At 30.8% G+C, this 23,800-nt stretch overlaps 1 protein-coding gene across 3 annotated transcripts; it reads right to left on the bottom strand.

The window, feature by feature from the left end:
• Positions 1-481: 481 nt before the first annotated feature.
• On the bottom strand, positions 482-22,726 carry LOC115875064 (semaphorin-5B-like). 3 transcript variants are annotated; one of them, XM_030890415.1, is made up of 11 exons: positions 22,334-22,725; positions 10,710-10,910; positions 10,067-10,177; positions 9,259-9,358; positions 8,358-8,565; positions 3,261-4,425; positions 2,922-3,198; positions 1,793-2,313; positions 1,456-1,644; positions 1,241-1,399; positions 482-1,081 (listed from the first exon to the last, which is right to left on the bottom strand). In XM_030890415.1, the coding sequence occupies exons 3-11, from the start codon at positions 10,164-10,166 to the stop codon at positions 750-752; spliced, it is 3,051 nt and encodes a 1,016-aa protein (XP_030746275.1). In that variant the 5' UTR covers positions 10,167-10,177; positions 10,710-10,910; positions 22,334-22,725; the 3' UTR covers positions 482-749. The 3 variants fall into 3 exon arrangements, with proteins under 3 accessions (XP_030746275.1, XP_030746276.1, XP_030746274.1); XM_030890416.1 differs by lacking the exon at positions 10,710-10,910 and having other exon boundaries at positions 1,206-1,399; positions 22,334-22,726; XM_030890414.1 differs by lacking the exon at positions 10,710-10,910.
• Between the last annotated feature and the right edge of the window lie 1,074 nt (positions 22,727-23,800).

Genomic DNA, 23,800 nt, shown 5'->3' with positions numbered 1-23,800 from the left:
CTGATGAATTAGTCCTATAGTTAATTTTATTAAAGCAGGTACTCTGACAAAAATATATATGAGAATAACAGTAAATTTAACTCACTATAATTAAAGGGCTTACATGCAAGTATTAATGCTTCTCTAATATTAATTTTATACGATGTACTAATTTGTGAGAATAATTTATTAAAAAAATGGATTTTGTCGTATTTCAGTCAATGAACAGAAACCAAAATAAATACCTGTAAAATTTATGTTTATATCCTCATCAAATGATTTTTTTTTAAATCTATCTATAAAATGTAATTTTAATATCACATATTTAATTCTTATTTACAAAATAATGGCATATAGAAATTTGGTTTTAAAGAATAATATATAAAAAATATAAAAAGTATCAACAAAAATATTATCACATATTATATATGGTTCTAATGTAATTTAGGATAACAAGTTGCATATATTCTGTTGATGTTTTGTTATCATTCCTGTTTTTTTCCTAATAGGAAAATGCTTTTACTATTTTTATGTGGCTTTTATGTTATTATGCTGCTTCATGCAGGGTCTTATGTATTTTAATATAGAAAAGTACCTATAACATTTAACAAGCATAAGTAATTCAATTTTATTCTATAAATATTTGTTGATGGTCTATGAGCAACTACATTGCTCGTATCTCTTAAAGGATTCCATCCAAAGAGCCTGTCTCGCGTTTTTTGGGGTATCTGTAGTGTATAAGCCAAATACAACATAGATTTCTCCCTTATTCATTCAAACAAGTGGTTATCACTGTCATGATAAGCCTTAATATTTCCATTTTTAATATCATTACTATTTCTCTTTAAGGTACCCATAAGATCAAGTTTTGATTTTAGAGTACTACTTCCACTATGGCTGTTTTGCCTATTGAGTTGGGATTTCCTTTTTATGGCAACATAAGGGTTGGCATTGGCTGTTGTTATATAATGTGGCGAGCTAGGTACATAATTTTTCCTCTTTTTAATCCTAATCTGGTTGCCCAGCCAAAGTACTCCAGGGGTAAGTCCTATTATAATTCCCACGAAAAACATATTTAATCCTACAGATAAACAGGAACAATCTAAAAGAGAAAAAAGTATATTTAAACTACTTTTTAACTGAACTATGTTGTTTAAAATTATAATATTAAAATATGCAGCTATGCAGTCCTACGCACTGAAAGTTTATAAACAAAAACCCCTCACCGCAAATTCTGAATAAATAAAATTTGGAGGCATACCGTCTTTTAACTGGTTGCCTACACACATTCTTGTCTGAACCGAACTGCCTTGGCACATATAGGGATCGGGATTCTCGGTGAAGCAAGTCCTTTTCCGGTATTGTAAGTTTTCCTGGTCACATTCGGACCATTCAGTCCAATTTCCCCATCCTAGAATATCTAAAAAAAATTATAAAGTTTATTGGGAATCCGATTATGCTAGTTTTATCACATACTTTCACAAGGCTGATCTTGGCAGGATTCTTCTTGTCTGTCTGCTCCCTTACACCTGTGTCCTAAACAATTTCTGTATCTTGTTTTGATACCCCATCCGCAGGATACGTTACATGGTGACCATTCTGTCCAACATCCCCAATTATCGATGCAATCGTGCTTATTACAATCTCTTGTTTGAGTCGGTACACCTGAAATATAATGAAAGAATATTTTTCTTTGTGAAGAGAGAATCTTATAAGTGCTGAATCTTATTTTAGTTTAATGATACTAATTTATAAATGTAGATTAATTTATAGTAACTTATTTATATAAATATTTAATTTTTTTATGAATTACCTAGGCAATTATCTTTAAGACATTGTCTTGTGCGGAATTGTGTCCCACCTCCGCAACTGGCGGAACATTCGCTCCAAAAGGACCATGAGCTCCATCCAGTGTATTCATCTTCCTTATCGCATTTATTAGAAAGGCACACTTGGTTTTCTTCTTTTACAATAATTTTAATATGGTTTGAGTGCTTCACCGGTGCCTTACATATAAATCTAAACCTTTTCTGGTGGTATCCTTTTCTGGATATATTGTAATCGGTAATCCACTCTGAATGCAGCTGTTTCCTCTGATCCTCGCATGGCTGTCTGTTGCAAATGCTGTATTCAACATCGTTTCCTTTACAATAGTGGCCCTCGTTTTGGGGTACCGGATGATCACATCTGCGATATCGCGACTTGAAGCCTTCATCGCAACTTGCTGAACACGGTGACCAACTGGACCAAGCTGACCAACCGCCGTCTATTTTAGGTGTTGGACACGAAGGAAGGTCGCAGGAGGCTTCCATTATATCCTGTCCAACGCAGACTCTGGAAAATTAAATAGATAACCGTTATTTTTTTTAAATAAATATGTTCAGTGCGCAAAGGAGTGCCAATAAAGAGTATTTATGTTTAGATACATATGTATTATAAGCCCGAAGGTTTAGGAATCACAATAATTTCAGAAGTGACTGGTTCAGGGTAAGAAAATAATTGCAAATAATGATGGCAATTTGCTGGTGTATATTGATATCCATTTGTAAGTAAGCTCAGTACAAAAAATGTGTTGATAATTTAAGATTTTATGGTCTAAATTGACCTTGATGCTAGCCGATCCGTCTTAGAATTATTAAAGAACCATTTCCTTTCTCATTTTTTACGTTAATTTCTTTTTATTGAAGCTGAATTAAATAGCTAAAACCTTCTGAGATTTTTTTTCACCCAAATAGTAATGCGAGGCTTGGTAATATTCAATTTTATCTGAGACAATATTTTGTAAATATTTTTTCAGGGCAAGTAAACATAAATAAAAATTATCTTCTGATGTAAGAACTGTTTTAACTTAACCAGACAGTTTACTTTGACACAACGGTTTATGTGTATTTCTTAATATATTTGACTTATTATTCGTTCGTATAATTAATTTTATTACATACCTTCCTCCAAAAGCAGGTTCAGGATTCGTACACGTTCTGAATCTAGTTTTGACTGCTATTCCGCAGGAACTGGAACAAGCTGACCATGGTGACCATTCTGTCCAGCCTCCATGGACTGTACAATTCGTCACAGATATAGCTACTCCTTCACATGGTAATCCCATATTAGCCGGTGCAGGATTATTACATTGACGCGTCTGGCAAAGACACTGATCACTGTCCGTTGCAGCTGAGGTCTTGTAGTTGCACGGATGCCATTCTGACCAACTACTCCAGCCTGTGATTTGAAAAAAAAAATATTGAGGATTCTTTCTATAAAGCAGATAGCTAATAACTCACCTCCGTTAATTGGTGTATTTAAAATAGGGCATGAATTAATGAGTTGTTTCCAGTATATATGACGATCAGTTCCAGGAGACGTGGTACATCTATCTTCTAATTCGTTCCAGCCACAATAAGGATCCATGGCATTTAAACAGCTTTCTTTTGAGGAATGCCTTGAGCAGTGAGCTGCGTTTATTTTGATCAACCCGCTATCCGTAGTAGCGTATACTGAGCTAGTCCCTTTCAGAAATTGCATGTTTTGAATTACAGGTTGATACTCCGAAGCAACTTGCCAAATTTCGACCAAACAAGCTTCCTGCTTGTGCTGAATGGTTAGTTTCTTCACCAGCGCTTCTTCTGTTGCTACATACAATACAGGAATCCTGTGGTGTTTGATGGACACGATATCCACGGTTATATGTGTGAATCTTTCTAAGTTTGACGTATAGAGTGGGCTTGGGGTGGTTGCCTGAACAGCGTTGTCCATTAGCTGGTATTTGGAGGTTTCGAGGAGATTGTTGTATTTCGAAATTTTACATTCTAAATGTTCTCTGTGAGGAACGTTGTGAGGTTTCCAAGCACTGTCCATGTCGTGCTGGTACTTGAAAGGGCCGTTGAAGGCCTCGTCGATGGCTGACATGTCGAAAGCACAAATCGCACTGCCGGCGATGCTGTTTCTGGGGGTAGTAAAAGTGGCGTAGACAATATTCTCTTCGGCGACGTAGTGAATGCTTTGTATTTCGTTGTAATAGAATGGGTAGTCTCCTTTAATCGAACAGTTCAAGCGGGCTTTTACAAAGGTTGTCCAGTTTTCTTTGAGCATGGTGTGGCCGCCTTGGTCGTTTTTGCAAACGCGGCCTATCCTTGAGTAAACGACTTTGCCACAATTTATGTACTCGACCGCCGTCTCTCTGAACAAGAAGTATGCAAATTTCGATGTTTCGAACGATCCGACAAACTGGGGATCGTTTAACCAGAAGCTGTTGTATTGTTTTGTTCTCAAAGTGCGACCGTTGATTACGTTTTTAGAGATGAGATAGTCGGAATCGGAAAAATCTGTTGTTCCGCCGAAAAAATATTCAGAGTTGTCGGATATGAAGCCGGTAACTTTAGCCGCTGGATTGTGGGGGCATTTTGCAATACCGTTCACGACAAGCGTCACGTTCGATATGTTATCGATCTGAAATAGACGAAATCACTGTTAGTTATACACCTTAATTAATATTAGACATTTTTCTTCGATAAAAATTTACGATTTTGCCATAAGTCATCAATTTTAATGGAACTACTTATATACCGGGTGCGTTTCAAAAGTGGCTCACTCTATATTTTTTATTTTTTCAAATAAAAAAGAGAGATTTGGTTTGTTAGTATATGACATAAATTAGGATTGATTCACGTATTCAGTTGGTTTATTTAAAAATCAAAAGTTGCAGTCATTTCCGGTGAAACAGGAAGTGATCAAAAACAATTAAATACGGAAATCAATACTAATTTAAGTCACATACATATGTATATTAACGTATCAAATCTCGTTTTTTTATCTGAAAAAATAAAAAAATTGTAGGGGTGCGCCACTTTCGAGACGCACCCCGTATACTAATTACTACTAATTAGCACTCGTAAAATACGAAAATATAGATCCATACAGATCCATTACCAAAAATCGCTCAAAATAAAGGGCCCAAAAAAATAATTTTCCCACAAAACCAAGATATATAAACTTTTAAAGGTGTATACCATTCTGAATCTACAATTTCCTGCAAATGCTAAAATTTTGATAATTTTATGAGTATGGTTACTATCTTTCTAAAGCCTTTGAAAATAGTACCGTAAAATAGGGGGAATAGAAACATAGTGGTGAATAGAAACAAAATTTCTGAAAAAAATCAAATCGCGATTAAAAATATTCAAAGTAAAAAGAGTCGACATATCTAATTTTTCTATCATTGGTAATGCACAATAAAATGTAAAAACTATATTTTTATCTGTGGCAGCACTGTTTCTGTCAATCAGCTGATCAATAAATGTGAGATCGATTTATCACCTATTTTGTATGGCGCGAAAACTTTATAAATAAAATATTTATTTTTAAAGTAATACATAAGCTGGTACATGCAAGTTGTTATATTATATGTATTGTTAATTATTGTTAAACCTACTTAAATATGTAATAATTTACTGTTTCTAATCACGTTGTTGGAAATAGAATAGATAAAAACCTTAACATCAATGTGTGTTTCTATTCTCCCGAATAGCAGGTGAATAGAAACACAAATGTTATTTTTATTTAATATTTATATGCATATTTTTCAAAAATCAAATTATATGTATACGCAAAGAACAAACAAAGACCCATGTTTTAAAATATTCGGGGAAATAATACCACATTTTTATCAACCGGTATATCGCTAATAGCCTACGAAACTGTTTCTATTCACCCCATTTTACGGTACCTGCAGAAAATAAGGCCTGCAGAAAATAAGTTGTTAAAACCAAACCAAATAAAAAGGCGTAGAATAATAAAATATAGGCCATTGTAGGTTTACGAAAACAGTAATGGATGCAGAAGATGTTTTAACCAAATAGCTCAAAATAAGGACCAAAAAACAAGTTTCCACAAAACCAAGATATCTAATAAAAGCCTTTAAAGGTGTATGGCAATTATTAACACTAGGAATCTACATAAAAATTCCTACAAATGCTGAAGATTTTGTAATTTTGTAACTAAGTTATTAACTATTTTTTTAATATCTTTGAAAATGTACAAAAAAGAACCAACTTATCGACATTCTATTCTACAAAGTCATGAAAATTGACTATTCTATTGTTATTATAACTTAATAAAAAGTCTTGAATACGAAGATAGAGACCTTTTTGACCAATTAGCACATTATATAAGAATAAGAACATTATATAAGAATAATTTTTATTGTTGTCGATCCAATAATATATAATGTGTTCTTTTTTTATAAATTGGATTAGGATCGAAAGAAATCAACAGAAGTCATTTGTTTTAAATTTGTCGACGTTTCGCAAAATTTATTTGCATCTTCAGGACACTACAAAGTTAAGAGAGCAAAAAATACAATCAAATAAAAGTTTTTCAAAAATTTTAACAAACAACTAAAATACATATCAGTGGAATTCCACACATATACAATTGGTAAAACTACCCTAATGTTAACAATTAAATAAAATATATGTATATGTTACTCACATTTAAATCTGGACTTTCTTAGTCATATCCATTAATACACGGATGGTATAGAGGGGAGTGGTATATATCCCTTTTTTCCTTTTAAAACACATAACACACTTACATAAAAAAAAACATATAACACAATTATGTATAGAGAAATATCACGAAAATCTTTTCCTTTCACAGACAAGCAGTGCAGATGTACCTACGTTGACCGTATACAGAGAGCAACTAATTCTAGTTGATAAAATACTAATATAATTTTTACCTGGAGATAAAGAACAGTTGAAAAAAGAAACATATAAAAATATTATTTGGATTTAAACCATTATTTTGAAGTTATATTATTTAATTTTTGAAAGAATATTAAAATATGCTGTACTCAGGTTTTCTACGTCTGTTCTTTTATTAACGCAATTTTTGTTTTTTTGGATTTCTATCATCTCTGCAAATAATCTTTTCTTATAATTAGATTGTGTTTGTAAAATAGTGGTATTGTCAAAATCGAAGTTATGGCCTGTCTCTATTTTGTGTTCTACTAATGCGGTAGGATTAGATTTCAAAAGAAAGTTCCTTTGATCATTTTTATGTTCATTCAATCTTTGTTTTAAATATCTACCGGTCTGCCCAACATAGCTTTTAGGACATTGAGTACAAGGAATGTTATATATTATGCCTGATTTCAGTTCTTTTTTTATTCTTTGATTTTGTTTTTGAAAAGAACCGTCTCTTTATGGTGTTATGACTCCTTGTTGTAATTTTTATTTTTTCCTGTTTTTTTGTAGTATGACCCTTAAATGTGTTTTTAATTTGTTCTGACAGACAGTCGATATAAGGTATTTTACAATAAACTTCTCTATCATTTTGGTTAGTAGATTTTACAACGGTTTTCTTGTTAAGAATTTTTTTAATCATAGATATTGGATAATTATTTTTAATCAACTTGCTTTCGATATATTTTAAATTTTTATTATGAAAATTAATTGATGATAGTGATGTAGCTCTTGATAGTGAAGGAACTTTCTTTTGAAATCTAATCCTACCGCATTAGTAGAACACAAAATAGAGACAGGCCATAACTTCGATTTTGACAATACCACTATTTTACAAACACAATCTAATTATAAGAAAAGATTATTTGCAGAGATGATAGAAATCCAAAAAAACAAAAATTGCGTTAATAAAAGAACAGACGTAGAAAACCTGAGTACAGCATATTTTAATATTCTTTCAAAAATTAAATAATATAACTTCAAAATAATGGTTTAAATCCAAATAATATTTTTATATGTTTCTTTTTTCAACTGTTCTTTATCTCCAGGTAAAAATTATATTAGTATTTTATCAACTAGAATTAGTTGCTCTCTGTATACGGTCAACGTAGGTACATCTGCACTGCTTGTCTGTGAAAGGAAAAGATTTTCGTGATATTTCTCTATACATAATTGTGTTATATGTTTTTTTTTATGTAAGTGTGTTATGTGTTTTAAAAGGAAAAAAGGGATATATACCACTCCCCTCTATACCATCCGTGTATTAATGGATATGACTAAGAAAGTCCAGATTTAAATGTGAGTAACATATACATATATTTTATTTAATTGTTAACATTAGGGTAGTTTTACCAATTGTATATGTGTGGAATTCCACTGATATGTATTTTAAGTTGTTTGTTAAAATTTTTGAAAAAACTTTTATTTGATTGTATTTTTTGCTCTCTTAACTTTGTAGTGTCCTGAAGATGCAAATAAATTTTGCGAAACGTCGACAAATTTAAAACAAAGGACTTCTGTTGATTTCTTTCGATCCTAATCCAATTTATAAAAAAAGAACACATTATATAAGAATGTTAAATTTTTATCAGCTACAAATTTGCTTAACATAGATGATAAATTATTAAAATGACTCACATTCCTCAAAGAGCACAAAGGAGAGAAAGCGTTCGTTCCACAGGCAAAAATCTGGTTTCCATTTGTCAAGAGAATCTTAATGAAATTATGACAGTTTTCTTCGTCCTGTCCTTTCGATATACAAGCGGTAATCTTGTCCTGCGTTGCCTCCCAATGCGCCACCTCCAGCAATTCCAATTTAGATAAATGCAGTTTGTACAACGCATCCCTGAAAAGTCAAAAACTTAATTCAACAACCAGCAGCGTAACATTTAATAACACACGCCGGCTTCCAACAATCTTAATCACTGTTATTTTGATTGACAGGGGTTTCTTGGATAATTATTATTTAAACAAAACCTTTCAGACCTGGCTTGGCTCGCTTTATAATCTACCTTCAAAAGTATGGGATGAATCCGATTTTTAAATATAAAAAACACTTTCTAATTATTTACATCATTGAAACTGGGCTTTTATCTTCTCTCCAGTTACTATGATACTTTTGGGAATGTTGTTTCGTTAATCATTGTACTCCTAAGTACGTGATTTTTGAATAACAATGCAGCAAATTTAATTTTTCTGCTTGTGCGCTACGTGATCAATATATTATGGGCTTCCTGAGAAGTAAAAATGCTGCAAACAGAGGTTTGGCGGTAGTGAAATAATTTGCTATTGCGTTGTGGCTATAATGCAACATACAACCGAACAAAAAGGAATGTGCCTGGCTATTTGTGGAAATTATTTGACAGCCAATAGACAATCGGGTATAGCGAACATACGCAACATTAATTTTGCGGCATGTTTATTCAAAACATAGCTCATTGATTAATCGAAAAATAGTTTCATAGCCCTAACAAAGGTATTGATTACCTTTGTGTACATATAAGAATGCTTTAAGTTAGTATAATAATGTATTTTTTACCTCGCCCCAATAAAAATTTGATTTCTTGAAACATCAAACAGCATTTGTGAGTGTGCAGTTACTCCATCTAGCGGAAACCAGTGCACTGAAGGATTTAAATCTGAAAACAATGTTTAATGAAATTCTACAATGACTGCAAATGATTACTTTTGACAAATTTCAAAGTTCATAATCCAAAAAGCTACTTTTTGGCATGGTGTATGTATAATATTGATCTTAAGCTAAAATGCGATAAATATATGCAGTTAGTCAAGTTTGAAATACAACAGTTTTATCTTGTGGTCGATGTTTCCTAAAGTTAAGCCACAGAATATCTAGCTAGATTATTCGTAGCTAGATATTCTGTGGTTAAGCTCTTTATACAAAAGGATTCGTAATCTTTATGAGGCGTTAACTCGAAGACACTAAATCCAGAAAGATAGGCTTATTTATATTTTATTTTACGCTAGCTTTAAATATTTGCTTTACATGTGTTGTCATGTAATATTTTATTATTAATGTTGTACCTATTAAAATGTTCTAGCGTCCTCATTATTTCATATCAGGGATTATACGAAATTATATGTATTTTATTTTGATAGCACTCGACAGCGATTTTGTACATACGTAGTAGTAGTAGACCAGTAAAGAGTTGTTTGATTAAGATTATTTTTGATATATGCCTTTTAAAAAAACCTCGAAACTTAATACAGAAAACCGTACATTATTATTACTTTATTTCAGATTTTTATATATCACAACAGTCCTATCTACTAGAGTAGTTTCAAGATTATTGAAAAAAAATATATTTTATAAAAAAACCTCTTACCTTTGTATGATATGAATCTGAAATCATGATTCGTGATGACAGCGGAACTTATTGATGTTAAAAAAATGGAAATAAGAATTTCTAGCTGCATGATTACCATTATAGCATTTTCTGAAAACAAAAAATAACGAAGGTAATTAATAAGACAGATATTTGGAGTTTTAGACATTGTTTGAAAATTACAATGTTTAAATTGATGTTAGTATAAATAAAACTGTCGTCATTTCTTTAAACAACTGCTTAATAATATGTTTTAATAATAAAAATTATCAATCAATATTTGGGTTATTATTTTCCTCAACCCTACCCAGTTGTTACGCCTTTGATTGAAGTGTACTAATTATTTTTTAGTGTCTATCATGAATTTATAATTTTTTAATGAATTTTCATCAAGCAGCAGCTGAGTTAAATAAACACTAATTTGAATTTAATGAGTATTATTTAATATGCGTCTTTTGACACATATTTCTGTTAGTTATATATCAAAAAGTGGCCTTGGCAGGTCATAATTTCACTGGATTAAAATTAATTTATTTTTAAATCAGAGTTGATAGATTTATGCGACTATACTATGGAATAAAATAGCTCTTTGCTTTTATTTTCATATTTAGCGAGTTATAACTGCATTAAATTTATTATTCACCTCCTAGTATTACTCCTCTCTTTCGTACTTATATCTTCTCAAGTATGAAGTTTGTTGCCCTTATGTGAGATTGAACAAGAAACGGCTAGAGATAAAAATGTCATCTCCTTTGAATAATGAAAGAGATAGCTGGTAGAATGTCAACACCTCCGTTGAAGGCATTCACTCGAAAATTACTATCATTTGTTATTTGTTTTCTTTCTGTAGACAAGAAATAGGAAATTTTTATATAAAACTATAAAAACATCGATAGTAAAATCTATTATTTGTTTACAAAACGAAGTACTTATATGATGTTTGATTGATCTACCTGTGTAACTGATAAAAAAGAAGGTTTTGACGGTATCTAAAGTACGTGGACTTAAGATTAGTAATTTTTCTGTTCTTATCAGTAAACAGAAATAATTTTCATGTAGCAAGACACTCCAGAGATAAATGGAGCATAACATATTTACACTTATATTTAAAGAAGACACTTAATAAATATATTTTATAACATTCTATTTAATCCAATAAAATTGTCATTTGAAACAAAAATTAGATTAGTCTTCTGAGTGTAAAATAAACAAAATCGGAAATTTTCCCCTTGGGGTTTTTGAGCAATAGGGATGGTTTTTAATGAATAGTGCTTTACATAAAATCAATAAAATAAAAAATATACGAAATAATTACATGTACTGATTTCTTTCGAAAATCGACAACTATGAAACTATGAACCCTTCCAGGACACAAACGGTACATTGTGAATCAGGAAATTGTAGAGAGAAACAAGCCCTATAACATAGGATACAACATTTTAATGACCAATGCTTTCCATAAAATCAATAAAATAAAAAATATACGAAATAATTTCATGTACTGATTTCTTTCGAAAATCGACAACTATGAAACTATGAACCCTTCCAGGACACAAACGGTACATTGTGAATCAGGAAATTGTAGAGAGAAACAAGCCCTATAACATAGGATACAACATTTTGTAGCATTTTATTTAAAATTTACACAAATTAAATAAATGTACAGAATTATTTTATTTAAACAATTCAAGTTTAAGTCCTCGCACCGAGATGGCATTATAAGTATTGTTATTATCTTTTATTTTTTCTACAAGTTTATTTCTGGCTAGTTATTTCAGTCCGGTCGAAGTTTATGAAACTATGATCCCTTCCCCGACACAAACGGTACACTGTGAGACAGGAAATTGTAGAAAGAAACAAGCCCTATAACATGTTTTATTTAAAACTGTACTACAACGAAATAATTAGACGCAAATTGTATATAAGAACATTCTCTATAAGTTCGCATAATGAATTTTTTTTATAAGTTTATTATTTCCGGACTTGGCGGCCGTTTCATGAGCCCTTTGGGGTGGTTTTCAAAAAGTTTGTTTTACAGCAAATTGACCCGTATGAAAGTTGTTAACATTTATTAATTTCATTGTATTTAAGCACTGCTATTTTACCAGCAACTTCTAGCACTGAATAAGAAGTTTTTTTCGAAAATCAAGTTTCTTAGTTCCTTGATTTACACCTTGCGTGCTCTGACATATATGGGATAAGAAGAAAGTTTGTCAAAAGAGGCGGATTTAATGATAGCAGAGAAATTTTACTTATTTGGAAAGATAGAAATTGTACAACGATTATGTTAACCAATAACGTGTGTTTGTTTGGGTGGACCATAATGAAATGTCTGAGATATATGGAAATAGTATTTATTGTTTGGCGTATTAGAAATCTTGTCACAATAGTTGTTTGTTGGCGGGCAAAGATAAACAGCTAGTACTCAGTCTTTGACACCAAGCCTATAGGTATACAATGTTCGCGTACTATTTTTGAAAAGACTTGGTATAAATTAATCTCCGCATATTCTTCATAATTCTTATCAAAATCGTTTTTTTTTGTAATTTTAGACAAAATTCCCGGAAATAAGACAGTCTCACAGTATTTATTTAGATACTTTTTATGACAAGAAAAAGCATTTCTGAGAGGTAATAATGGATAATTGAGAGTTTTACAAGCCGGTTTGTGTATTGTTATGGTATGTAAAATAAGATCCTTTTGGCGGTATATATCGATTCTCTGCCAAGATGATATCACGAGCCATTACAAAAGTGACTTTTATACAATGATAGCTCATTACCTTCAAGGACGTACAGAGGGAAAAAAAAGAATCTCGAGTTAGTACCTGCAGATCAAATTAAAACTTTTGTTAATAAATCCTTCCAGACAATAAATCTTTTAATTACAGCAAAAGAGAGATAATCTTCAAAAACTGTTTATAATTATTGTAACATTTAGATGGTTATCGTAACATCAACCCGAGAATATGTAAGGTAAAAGTTTTTAAAAGGTTTGGTTTCAAAAACTGTTAAAGATCTAATAAACAACCTCATGGATATCGACTTTCTCGGTTTTCTACCTACGAAAAGGAACAAAGAGAGGTAAAAAGCTGACCTGGCCATCTTCAGCCACTTGTAAATTAACCAACAGGGTGGGTGGAACTAGCATGTCCGTCATTTTCCATGGAGTAATAATTATTTAAAATATTATTTAAGCAGTTAAATAAATATTACTGTATTTTAACCAGGAAAAAGCTCGCGGTGGTTTTAACGACGTTCAAATTTATTAAGTAGTAAATTCAAAAATGTCGAGGAATTAAAGAATGGAGCCATCCCTGCCACTGAGCAGTACAAAAATAAAACTTAAAATTCAATAAGCCGCCAGGACGTCTTTCAAAATTCTAAAATGAACTTTAGTCCTGTCCAAGACGTCTGTCTTTCAGTTAAATAAGGCGTCTCTGATTTTTATCTCTTCTTTTTATTTCATTTCTTCATTGTACAATGCCGGATACTAATTTGTGGTAGTCTGATGTTATACATTAAGATAGGTAATCTTCCGTATTTTTCAAGGTGGGTTCTCCCTGGGGGAAAAAGATTTTTGACAACGTTCAAAAATAAATACTTGGATTTTATTTTAACTTTTGTAAAGGACTACATTAAATAAGACTGGGAAATAAATTTACCAGATATTTATATTAATTTATGTAGGTGAACAATGTGCAAATCTTTAAGTTACCTCCATCACAAAAAAAGTTGTAGAAAATTAATATGCAATGTGTATTTTCCATTGTTTATTTTTATAAATAGATTAAAATTTATATTGCCAGTATTTACTTATACAAAAATATTCTGAATTTTATATGAAATATTAAAATAAATGCTTCCTGGCTATAACAAATGTATTGGTGTGTGTACAGCGGAAAATATCCATTATGTAAAGTGTAATTATTTATTGTAGCCTCTAGGCAGAAAACATATTTAAATTTACTATTAAAATGAACTAAAATTGTAAAAAAGTAAACAATAACATTAAATTCAGTTATCATTGGGCGAATATGGAATGTTCTAGCCTTGGTTTTGCCTTTTTTGGCAGCCAAACTAAATCCACCGCACTGTGGGCTTGTGTTTGTAAATTGAACATTACACAAATCGAGTTATTTTTTTTGTTACAAAAATATTAACACCCACGACAAATCTGTTTGTTTATTTTCATGTAAAAGCAGCTTAACAAATTAGAATTGAGTTATTTATGTGGAAAGCATGCATGCTCACAATCATTAATAATAATTCAAAAGGGAAAAACATTCTAACTACTTAAAGTAATGGTAATATGAGCAAGGCTGTTTGACATTAACTAATACTTGTAAAATTCTTTTCGATATTGAATTAGAGAGTCGCAAGAAATATTCTGAACGTTCAAAGGAATTTTTGTTAAAATCCCTCAAAGAAATGTGACTCTATCTGGAATATTTTCAAATTTCGAAATGGCACTGACTTTTCAGCAGACGGTAAAATATACAAAGACTCTGAAGCGACTTTAAAAATAAATTAGGATATTAAAGATACTGTAGGAGATTACGTTTATTATTTTTTTCCGGTATATCTACTGTGTGTGCATTATAAGTATAATTAGGTACGATTGTTATTTCATAATAAAAAGAGAAAAGCTCGGTATTGTTTTCAAACGCTGATCTTTAACACAAGAAAAAAAAACAGATAAGATATAAATGCATTGAACAACTGCCACGCAGTATTTAATTACAAGATATATTATACATGAAAATTACTAGCTTGTAAGAACTGAAACTTATTAGTAATATAATAACTACAACAATAACATTTCTGCACTCGCAAAATGAGTCCCTAATTTTTCTTGAGGAGTGAATAAATAATGAATGATTTAATTTTTTTATTCAAGTTTTTAATTTGTTTAGGAGTAATTTTTTTTCAATGTACTTGCAGGAAAAGTATAATTATTTGATATTTAACTAAGCGTTAATTTAACCTTTGAAAAAGTTTAAAGTTGGTTGAAAAGTATATATTTCAAAATAATTTAATTATATATCAGAGCAAAAATAATAAAGTATCTATATTTTAATCCAAAAATCTATTTAAAATTTTCTTCGATCAGTTTTACTGGTTGCCTGAAATTGGAGCAAAAAAACGCTTTATTCCCAAAAACATCAAAAATCAGAAACTACCTCTAAAACATCTAAAATAGAAGGTGCTTAGGGATGAAACCAATATAAGTTGATGCCTAATGCGCCTCTAAATCCAACGACACCTCAATTACAAGCGCATCTGAAACCTACGATACCTTAATTGAATTATAATATATATAATAGGTAGTTGTAGTACAGAACAGGTGGTTGTAGTAAAGTTGCATTTCCGCATTCCTTTTATAATATACTACATTTCATTCAAAAAGTCGCCTCCGGTATCCAAAATGGCCACTATTTTCAATATTGATATCTATTGGTCCATCTACAAATGTCATTAATGTCACCCTTGTTTTGACATCCTGTTATCTGTTCATAATTGAAAGATGGCCGACCAAATATTCTTTTTAGTATTTTCTAGAGAAAAAGTTTGTTTTCTTCATGCATTTTGAACAGTTTTCAGTTGTAAGCTTTGCTCAGTCTCTCCAAACAGTAAGTGTTTAATATTTTGTGTCTGTTTAATTATTTTCCTGCCCAGATACGGCCATAACGTTTATCCCAAGTAGTGATTTGATTTTTATTTTATGTATTACTGTTAGATTATTTATGATAATAATCTAACTGTAAACTGAAATTTTAAATTACGGCGTAATAGGGATATTTTTACAAAATAAATAATATACTCGTAACGGTCAAAATAAGTACCTATATCAAAGTTATGTAACTTTTTTTGTCTTATGTTTATTTACGTATAAATTTAAAGATAATCTTACAAAATTTGTTTGACAGCTTTCTTGAGTGAATATCAACTATAAGAATTTATGAAAAAAAACAAGAAGCAGTATCAGATGAGCTAACTCATGTCTTTGGAACTGCTCAAACAATTTAGAAACAGAAGCATTCTTTGAGAAAATGTAAGTTTAAATTTTATTTGTTCTTTAAATAATTATTAATTGTGTTGCATTGTTGGAATAAGAGTAATTCAGTAATAATTAAGAGTGTAAGTTAATAAATATTTATAATTTTGATTTAAGTTATATGTTGGTAAAACTTACTTAATTAAAAATACTTAAGCTTATTATTCCTTCAATTTTAGATATACAAACTTATAAATAACTTAATTTTAAATATACAAACTGAGCATTATATAAGTAAAGTCTTGGAATATGTATTTTCGAATATAACAAAATAGGGGAATTGTTTTTCATATTGAGAAAGTTATTTTTCACAGTATGGTAGGCGGGAAATAATAGTTATGTTGAAAGGCGGTGATAATGAGTCCTTGTCAAATATTTTAGCACCTTATGATAACAGTTGCTTTTATCTCGTTTTTTACCTTTGAAGAAGATATATTTCTTTACTTTAGAGAATGTTTGATATGTAGTTGCATACATTAAGTAATATTTATTATTAATTATGTTCCTTACACAGCTTTTAGTAAATTTATACACAAACTGTAAATACCTATGCAGAGTTTGCTTTTAATTAATTATTAGACCAATATTTGCAAAATTATTTTAATATAAATTGACCAACCTCTGAAGTTCTAGGTTGCTTATGAAATGTTTCTTGCAAAGAAACAATATGAGACTGATTCAGAGAAATATTAAAACATCTTTATTTCAACTTTTTCAAATTCCCCGTCTTGACACTCTTGACACTGGAATATAAAAGATTTCTTCTTAGAAAGCTTATACGATAGTGATGTTAATCGTAAGTCCAGTGGTCGATACATAAGTTTTTAGGGTCAAGTGGTGTAATGAGAAATTTTTCAAGACTTTTAGTTTTTTTCTTAGTTAAAACAAGTATTTCTTCTATAAAAGGCATTTGGGGGTGGCGAAACTATTGTAAAAGTAAAAATGTATCCAATGGTCGATACACGATAATTTTGTACAAAAGGGTTGTCTGTCATGTCGTCTTTTGCAAATATCAATTTTGTTGTCTGTGGCTAATTTAGAAATTAATTTTGTATACGAAATTTTATTCTTTAACATCATATTCAGCTTGTGTTTAACTTGGAGAAAGGTTTCATAAAAGGGGATATTAGAGCCTCAGTGGTTCTTAACCCTTTTAAAATATCAATTTACCGTATGTTTTTCATAAAGTTTTGTTCTTTTGATATAAATATTGTTTTGCAAAATAATATTTTTCATCAGGTTCAATTTTACAGAGCTTCAGGCACTCCTAACTTCTTTTGTCAAAAATATATCTTTAGAGAAATATGGTTTCTAAATAAGCATGTTTTAGGGATGAAACCAAGAAATATTGAAGGCAGCTTGTACTGCAAGTGTCTATTTTCTTGGAATCGATTAAAAAACAGTAAAATTTAATCAAAAACACTTACTATGTCGAGCTATTGGCAATCTCCTCAATTCCAATTTATTTATCGATTTAGTTTATATTGAAATAGAAGAATTTTATTCGATTTCGAGGGATTAATTTCTTTTAGCGTTCTTGATTGACCTGAACAGCTCTTTAAAATTGTTGTCAACTGAAACAATGCCAACAATTTTTCCCTCCCATTGTACGTACACCAACGCTGTCCTTATAGACGCTTAAAAACATTCCTAATGTGAAAAAATTTGCATAGTTTTAAATAAAAATTTATCTAATACATAAACAATAAAGGCAAGGAAAAAGTTCAAGGATATTGTCGAAATTTTTCAAGGAATTTGTTCATAACATTAGCAGAAAAAGTATTGTTTTACTTTTTAATATCATTTGCTTTTTTTAACCACTCTTCGTAACCGGTGGGTGATAGCCCTGACACTATAATTTAAGGCACATGCCATACATCTGGCCAAGCAGATGCCATTTAAAAGAATCTCAGGTTTCCTTCTGAGGATGATTAATTTTCAAAGCTTGTCGAAAGAATAATTTGCGATGTCACACTATCAGTTTCATTTTGATTTTACGATAGTCAATGGTCCTATATTTGTAATTTGTAACGCTATAAAAAATATTTATTGTAATATGTGGAACGGGAAGATTTATATTTATTATTGAGAAATAAATGATAAATGCGCTGGGCAAGTTTCACGGTATCATTAAATTTCGTACCCCACAAAAACTCTGGTATGTTATATACAGGGTGAGTCTTAAATAAGTGCAAATATTTTCAGGGCTGGTAGATCTCGATAAAAGAAAGATATTTTCTCTTTACTGTTTTTTTAAATAAGTCCAAAATAAACGAGTTATTTTATTTTGAAAATTTCCAAAAAAAATAATTTGAGAAACACCGGATCTATTTTAAGTTTTCTTTCTTGTGAATTTAATCTACTACCTATACGGCCATATTGTCAAGAAATTATGTTTTTTAACTAAAAACTAGAAAATTAAAAAAAAAATTCGCGAAAAAAAAAATCAAGATCGTGTTCTGTGGTGGAAATATACTACCCTTAAAAACATTTGCACTTCTGGACGCCGTTTTTTTTTCGATCATACGGTACATTAAACTCTCGAATTAATATTCAGTATTTTTGATGGAAAAATCAATCTACAGTTAGCAACTGCACGTAAGCTCTAAATGGGAGTTAATTTATGCTATGTGTCCATTACTATAAACGCGAAATATATCAAGTCAAAGTCACGAGCATTTTGCCAAATGGAATAAAAGAAAGTAAATACAATTGCCGGCTCATTTAGCTGCCCGCTAAATATTGCCAGGTCTGTCAATCTCTGCAGACAAGAAAAATTACTTGTCTGTATCGGAGTTTCAAGAACCAATCCTAATGATTTTTTTCGCTTGTCACTGAAACTGTAAATTTAAATTAACCCTAATTATTCAACGATTTAATTAATATGCTTTAGAATTTACTGAGGCAAACGTTTAGATACTTATACATACAACTCATAGTTTTAACCACCATAGTTTTCATTTTATTGATTTTATGGAAAGCACTGTTCATTAAAATGTTGTATCCTATGTTATAGGGCTTGTTTCTCTCTACAATTTTCTGTCTCACAATGTACCGTTTGTGTCCAGGAAGAGTTCATAGTTTCACAGTTGTCGATTTTCGAAAGAAATCAGTACATGCATAATATTATTTCGTATATTTTTCATTTTATTGATTTTATGGAAAGCACTGTTCATTAAAATGTTGTATCCTATGTTATAGGGCTTGTTTCTCTCTACAATTTCCTGTCTCACAATCTACCGTTTGTGTCCGGGAAGGGTTCATAGTTTCATAGTTGTCGATTTTCGAAAGAAATTAGTACATGCATATTATTTCGTATATTTTTCATTTTATCGATTTTATGGAAAGCACTGTTCATTAAATTAAAATGTTGTATCCTATGTTATAGGGCTTGTTTCTCTCTACAATTTCCTGTCTCACAATCTACCGTTTGTGTCCGGGAAGGGTTCATAGTTTCATAGTTGTCGATTTTCGAAAGAAATCAGTACATGCATCTTATTTCGTATATTTTTAATTTGGTGAGTTTTATCCTTGTATATGGTTTTATGTATCTTCCTAAGGACTTTGAAAGTGTGTAAAAAATAAGCAAAAATGGTAATTTTTTCGACTTTTTTCCATACATACACTCATCAAAATTGACGATTTTTCTCATGTCACTGATTTTGTTATAACAACTGTAATTTGCTAATTAAAATGCGTAGAATAAGAAAATATAGGCCATTGTAGTCTTACGAGAATTGTAATGGATATAGGTGACGTTTTAACCCTCATCAAAAATAGCTCAAAACAAGGGCCCAAAAAATTAATTTTCTCACAAAACCAAGGTATGGAAGGCCTATAAAGGTGTATATATTCTGAATCTACATCAAATTTCCTACAAATGCTGAAATTTTCATAATTTTATCGCTATGATTACTATCTTTCTAATGCCTTTGAAAATTTGTAAAATTAGCCAAAAATTGGTAAAACGATTTTCGTCATGTCACCGATTTTGTTAAAACTGCTGTTATTTGCTAATTAAGACGTAGAAAAAGAATATATCGTCCTATTGCTGCCAAAAGTCACTAACTAACATTTTTCCGAACAACCAAATTCAATCACTAACTATGTTTTGAAGCGGAGAATCGATTGCAAAAGTCATTAACTACGATTTCTGGCTATTTATGTTTTATTTTAATACCGAATAGTTACTAACTATAACATCTTTATGCAATGCAATTCATCTTTAGACGCCTTTTTCTCGGTAGTAATAAAAAGTTAAGTTAGTGACTTTTGGCAGCAATGGGACGATAGTCTATCTATTTTTAAATAGTTTTATTGGGTACTTTTTTCAAAATACTACCCCTCTTAAATTTAGATCCTTTAGGGTGCCAGGTTATCATGAAATTACAGGCAGGTAGTATAGTAAGAAAAAGTACCTGAAAATTGAGTAGTTTGCCCGCTTAAAAACTTTTAACATAAAACAATTACATAGTTTAGACTGTATGTCTGATGATGATCAGCGAACGAAGTGCATATAGATATCCTTATCGTATTTTTTTTCAATATACTATCAGTATCATAAATGTGTAATAATTAATAATAGAAACAATACAAATTTCTAATTTGAATACAAAACAAAACTATTGATCAGTGTCAATAATTTTTTTATGCTTTATCAAAGAAGATTTAGATTTCTCCGCATGATTATACGACCCCATGATGTGGAAAAAGTTGGCATATCTTGAATTTCCTCTTTTTAAAACTTCCTGTACTGTTGTGCTTATCTTTATCGTGTTAAAATATAAAATCAATAAGGTCGATACATTCAATAGTCAAGTAGAGTCTTGACCTCTTCTGCATAAGTTCATTAAGCTATTCTAAGAACATGTGTAATAATTGTTGTCTCATTAGAATCCCTTTCTTTGAAATTCATATAACTTTCTGTTTAATGACTTATAGAATTCATTGACCGCAAAATTAAAGAAATATATATCAATATATTTTAAAAGCCGTTATTAACCATTTACATGGTTTGTGAAAATGCAATGCTCGCAACATGAATATCAAATATTTTGTTTACTTAATGTTTGGTGGGAAATAAATAAACAACCTGCACGGTATCGTAAAATGAAAGCTATATTTGTTTCTTGATAAGATTAGAAAACGACCTTTAATTATCTTAATGGGTTAAATAATATAAAAAAATAAAGAGATAGGTGTAAATCATGTTCCTAAATTATCAGAATAGTTGCTATAAAGTAATCAAGTAGAGGTAGGAAAATATGACAATTGTAAATAAAGATAGTGGAGATTGTAAATATGGTTCTGTCGAAGAAAATAAGTGAACGTTTCAACGTTAGTTGGCTTATTAACTTTCGATTCAAAACACCTTTTGAGGGTTGTTCTTGCGTGAAAAAATTATAGAGCAAAAAACGATTATCCGTGAAAGAGAAAAAAGTGTATTATCTCGTTTGGAAACCGAATTAATACATGAAAGGAAAATGAAAAAGTCACTTTCCATTTGATATCACTCGGTTACCTTATTTTCCATTGTCTAACATTTTAATTTAATTTCAATTTAAGGGGGGGAACCACCGGTTTCGACAAAAAAATTGACTGTTTCTGGCGTCTTTTCAACATTTTTTCTTTATATACACTGTAATGTTTTGCGAAGATTTGTTCGAACATACCCAGGACACAGATTTCTTTATTAAACACAAAAAATTGAACAGCACACGAGAAAAACGATGAGTGTCCAAAAACGGGGACAAATGTTCAGGAACGCGTTTTTGTCTGACCGCTATCGATATTCCTGTTTATTTAGGTACCAAAAGATGTAGCTTTTTAACACGAAAAATATTATGCATTAAAATCAAATTAGCAAAAAATGGACTTTCATCGTTTCTCCCGTGTGCTCTTCAAATTGTAATTCACCCGGATGAAAGATTTATCTTTTATTAGTTAGTTTCATCATTGCCTTCTATCTCCGAACAAATATGAGTGTTATTTGGAACAATTAATGCAAATAATGCTAATTCCAAATCAATACTACCCAGTTAATGATTATATTCATACATAATATAGCATATAGAATTATAAATAAGCTGCGCTTATAAATAAGCGTCACTCGAACTTGTTTACATTTACATTTCACTTCTGTCAATAAACATTTAAATCCCGCGTTCGTTTCAAAAATGCTTAAATAAAATTAACATCAAAACAACTTACATTTTACAAATTGTACAGGTGATCAAAATGGCATTGCTAGCAATATATCGAAACAAGAAGAGCACGATATCTTATCCAACTATCCATTGCATCAAAGTCTGCTCGAAAACAACCGAATATCACTGAAAGTCTGCGTTTCTTTTTCACTGGTACTACAACAAATGTCTTAAGTCACCAAGAAACGTACTTGGAACATGCAAAACCGAGTGGTACAGTTAAAAAAATTGTGAGTTGAATAAACGACCTTGAGGGAACCTTTACAGATTTGACTTGACACTCGTAATAGTGGTACCCGATACAGCTTGGCGTACAACGAGTGTATCAACGGTACCGTCTCGAATACGTACACAATACACAACTAGTCGAGTCGAGAGTTCTGGGACCTGAGACGCGGTTTGTATACTTATTTCCAAAGTGGTACTAGCGCAAGCGCTCAGAGACTGGTACCATCGCTATATAACAGGTTAGATTGATTCTGTATTCGAGTGGATCAGGTGAAAAAAGGTCCAACATAGACCTGTGTATTTTAACTTTAGAAATATTCTATTTTTGAGCACTATATCAACTCATAAACAAATAAAAGTTTCATGAATTTAATCCATGTCATACAGGAAACTCAATTTTTTATTTTCTAAACATTATAAGATTATTGTACACTAATGGTTAAACCATAGTATAAGGAAACTAAAAAAAATTCCTTCTACTATGGTTAAACCATGTTTAGTTGCCTGGGATTTAATAATAATACTCTCTTAATTCGTTATTCAATATTGGGTAGTGCACAAATAAGCAATATTATATAAATTAATTCGTAAATAACATTTGCAATTGTGCACACTATTACTCTTAATATTGTAGTTGCGAAATTGATGCATTTATAGATATAATGCGCGCTTCACTTGTAAATATTAGTCTTTCATACATAAGACGAATGTCAAAAATCACGTATCTCCTATATATATTTTTTTTAATTAATATTAATATTAGATTACGATAAAAAGTTTTTTGATGTATATGTACTTAATCACAAAGTATCATGTAAGATATTTTTTATTCAAGGAGGATGTTTAGACTTAAGCAAAAAAAAATGGTAATCTGTAACATGTGTTTTAGCAATCAATATCAACTGCGCTGTATAATTTGGTGAAGCGTGCCAAGTTCTTCAGTTAGAAGAAACAAAAATAAAAGATTTCGACTGAACCACCGAAGGTCATATGTTTTTACTTCGCCCACCAAGCCTTGTTTAACTTGGACGAGCCATTAAAAAAATGGACAAGAAAATTTAATACCCATATAACGTCTGTATGGATGTAGATTAGCGAATATTAAATGGGCGTATCGAAAAATGGCGCTTTTGTGACAATATGGTTAAATCTGTTTGCCATGTGTTTGTCTGCCTGATGCCGTTTGCAAAATCTCTACGTGGGACAAACCAGTTGTGAAATGATACCTGTACAAGACGATTTT

Source organism: Sitophilus oryzae, unplaced genomic scaffold (assembly GCF_002938485.1).
Source record: "Sitophilus oryzae breed Bouriz unplaced genomic scaffold, Soryzae_2.0 scaffold_1318_pilon_pilon, whole genome shotgun sequence".
NCBI lineage: Eukaryota > Metazoa > Arthropoda > Insecta > Coleoptera > Curculionidae > Sitophilus > Sitophilus oryzae.
This window is presented reverse-complemented; position numbering and strand designations above follow the sequence as displayed.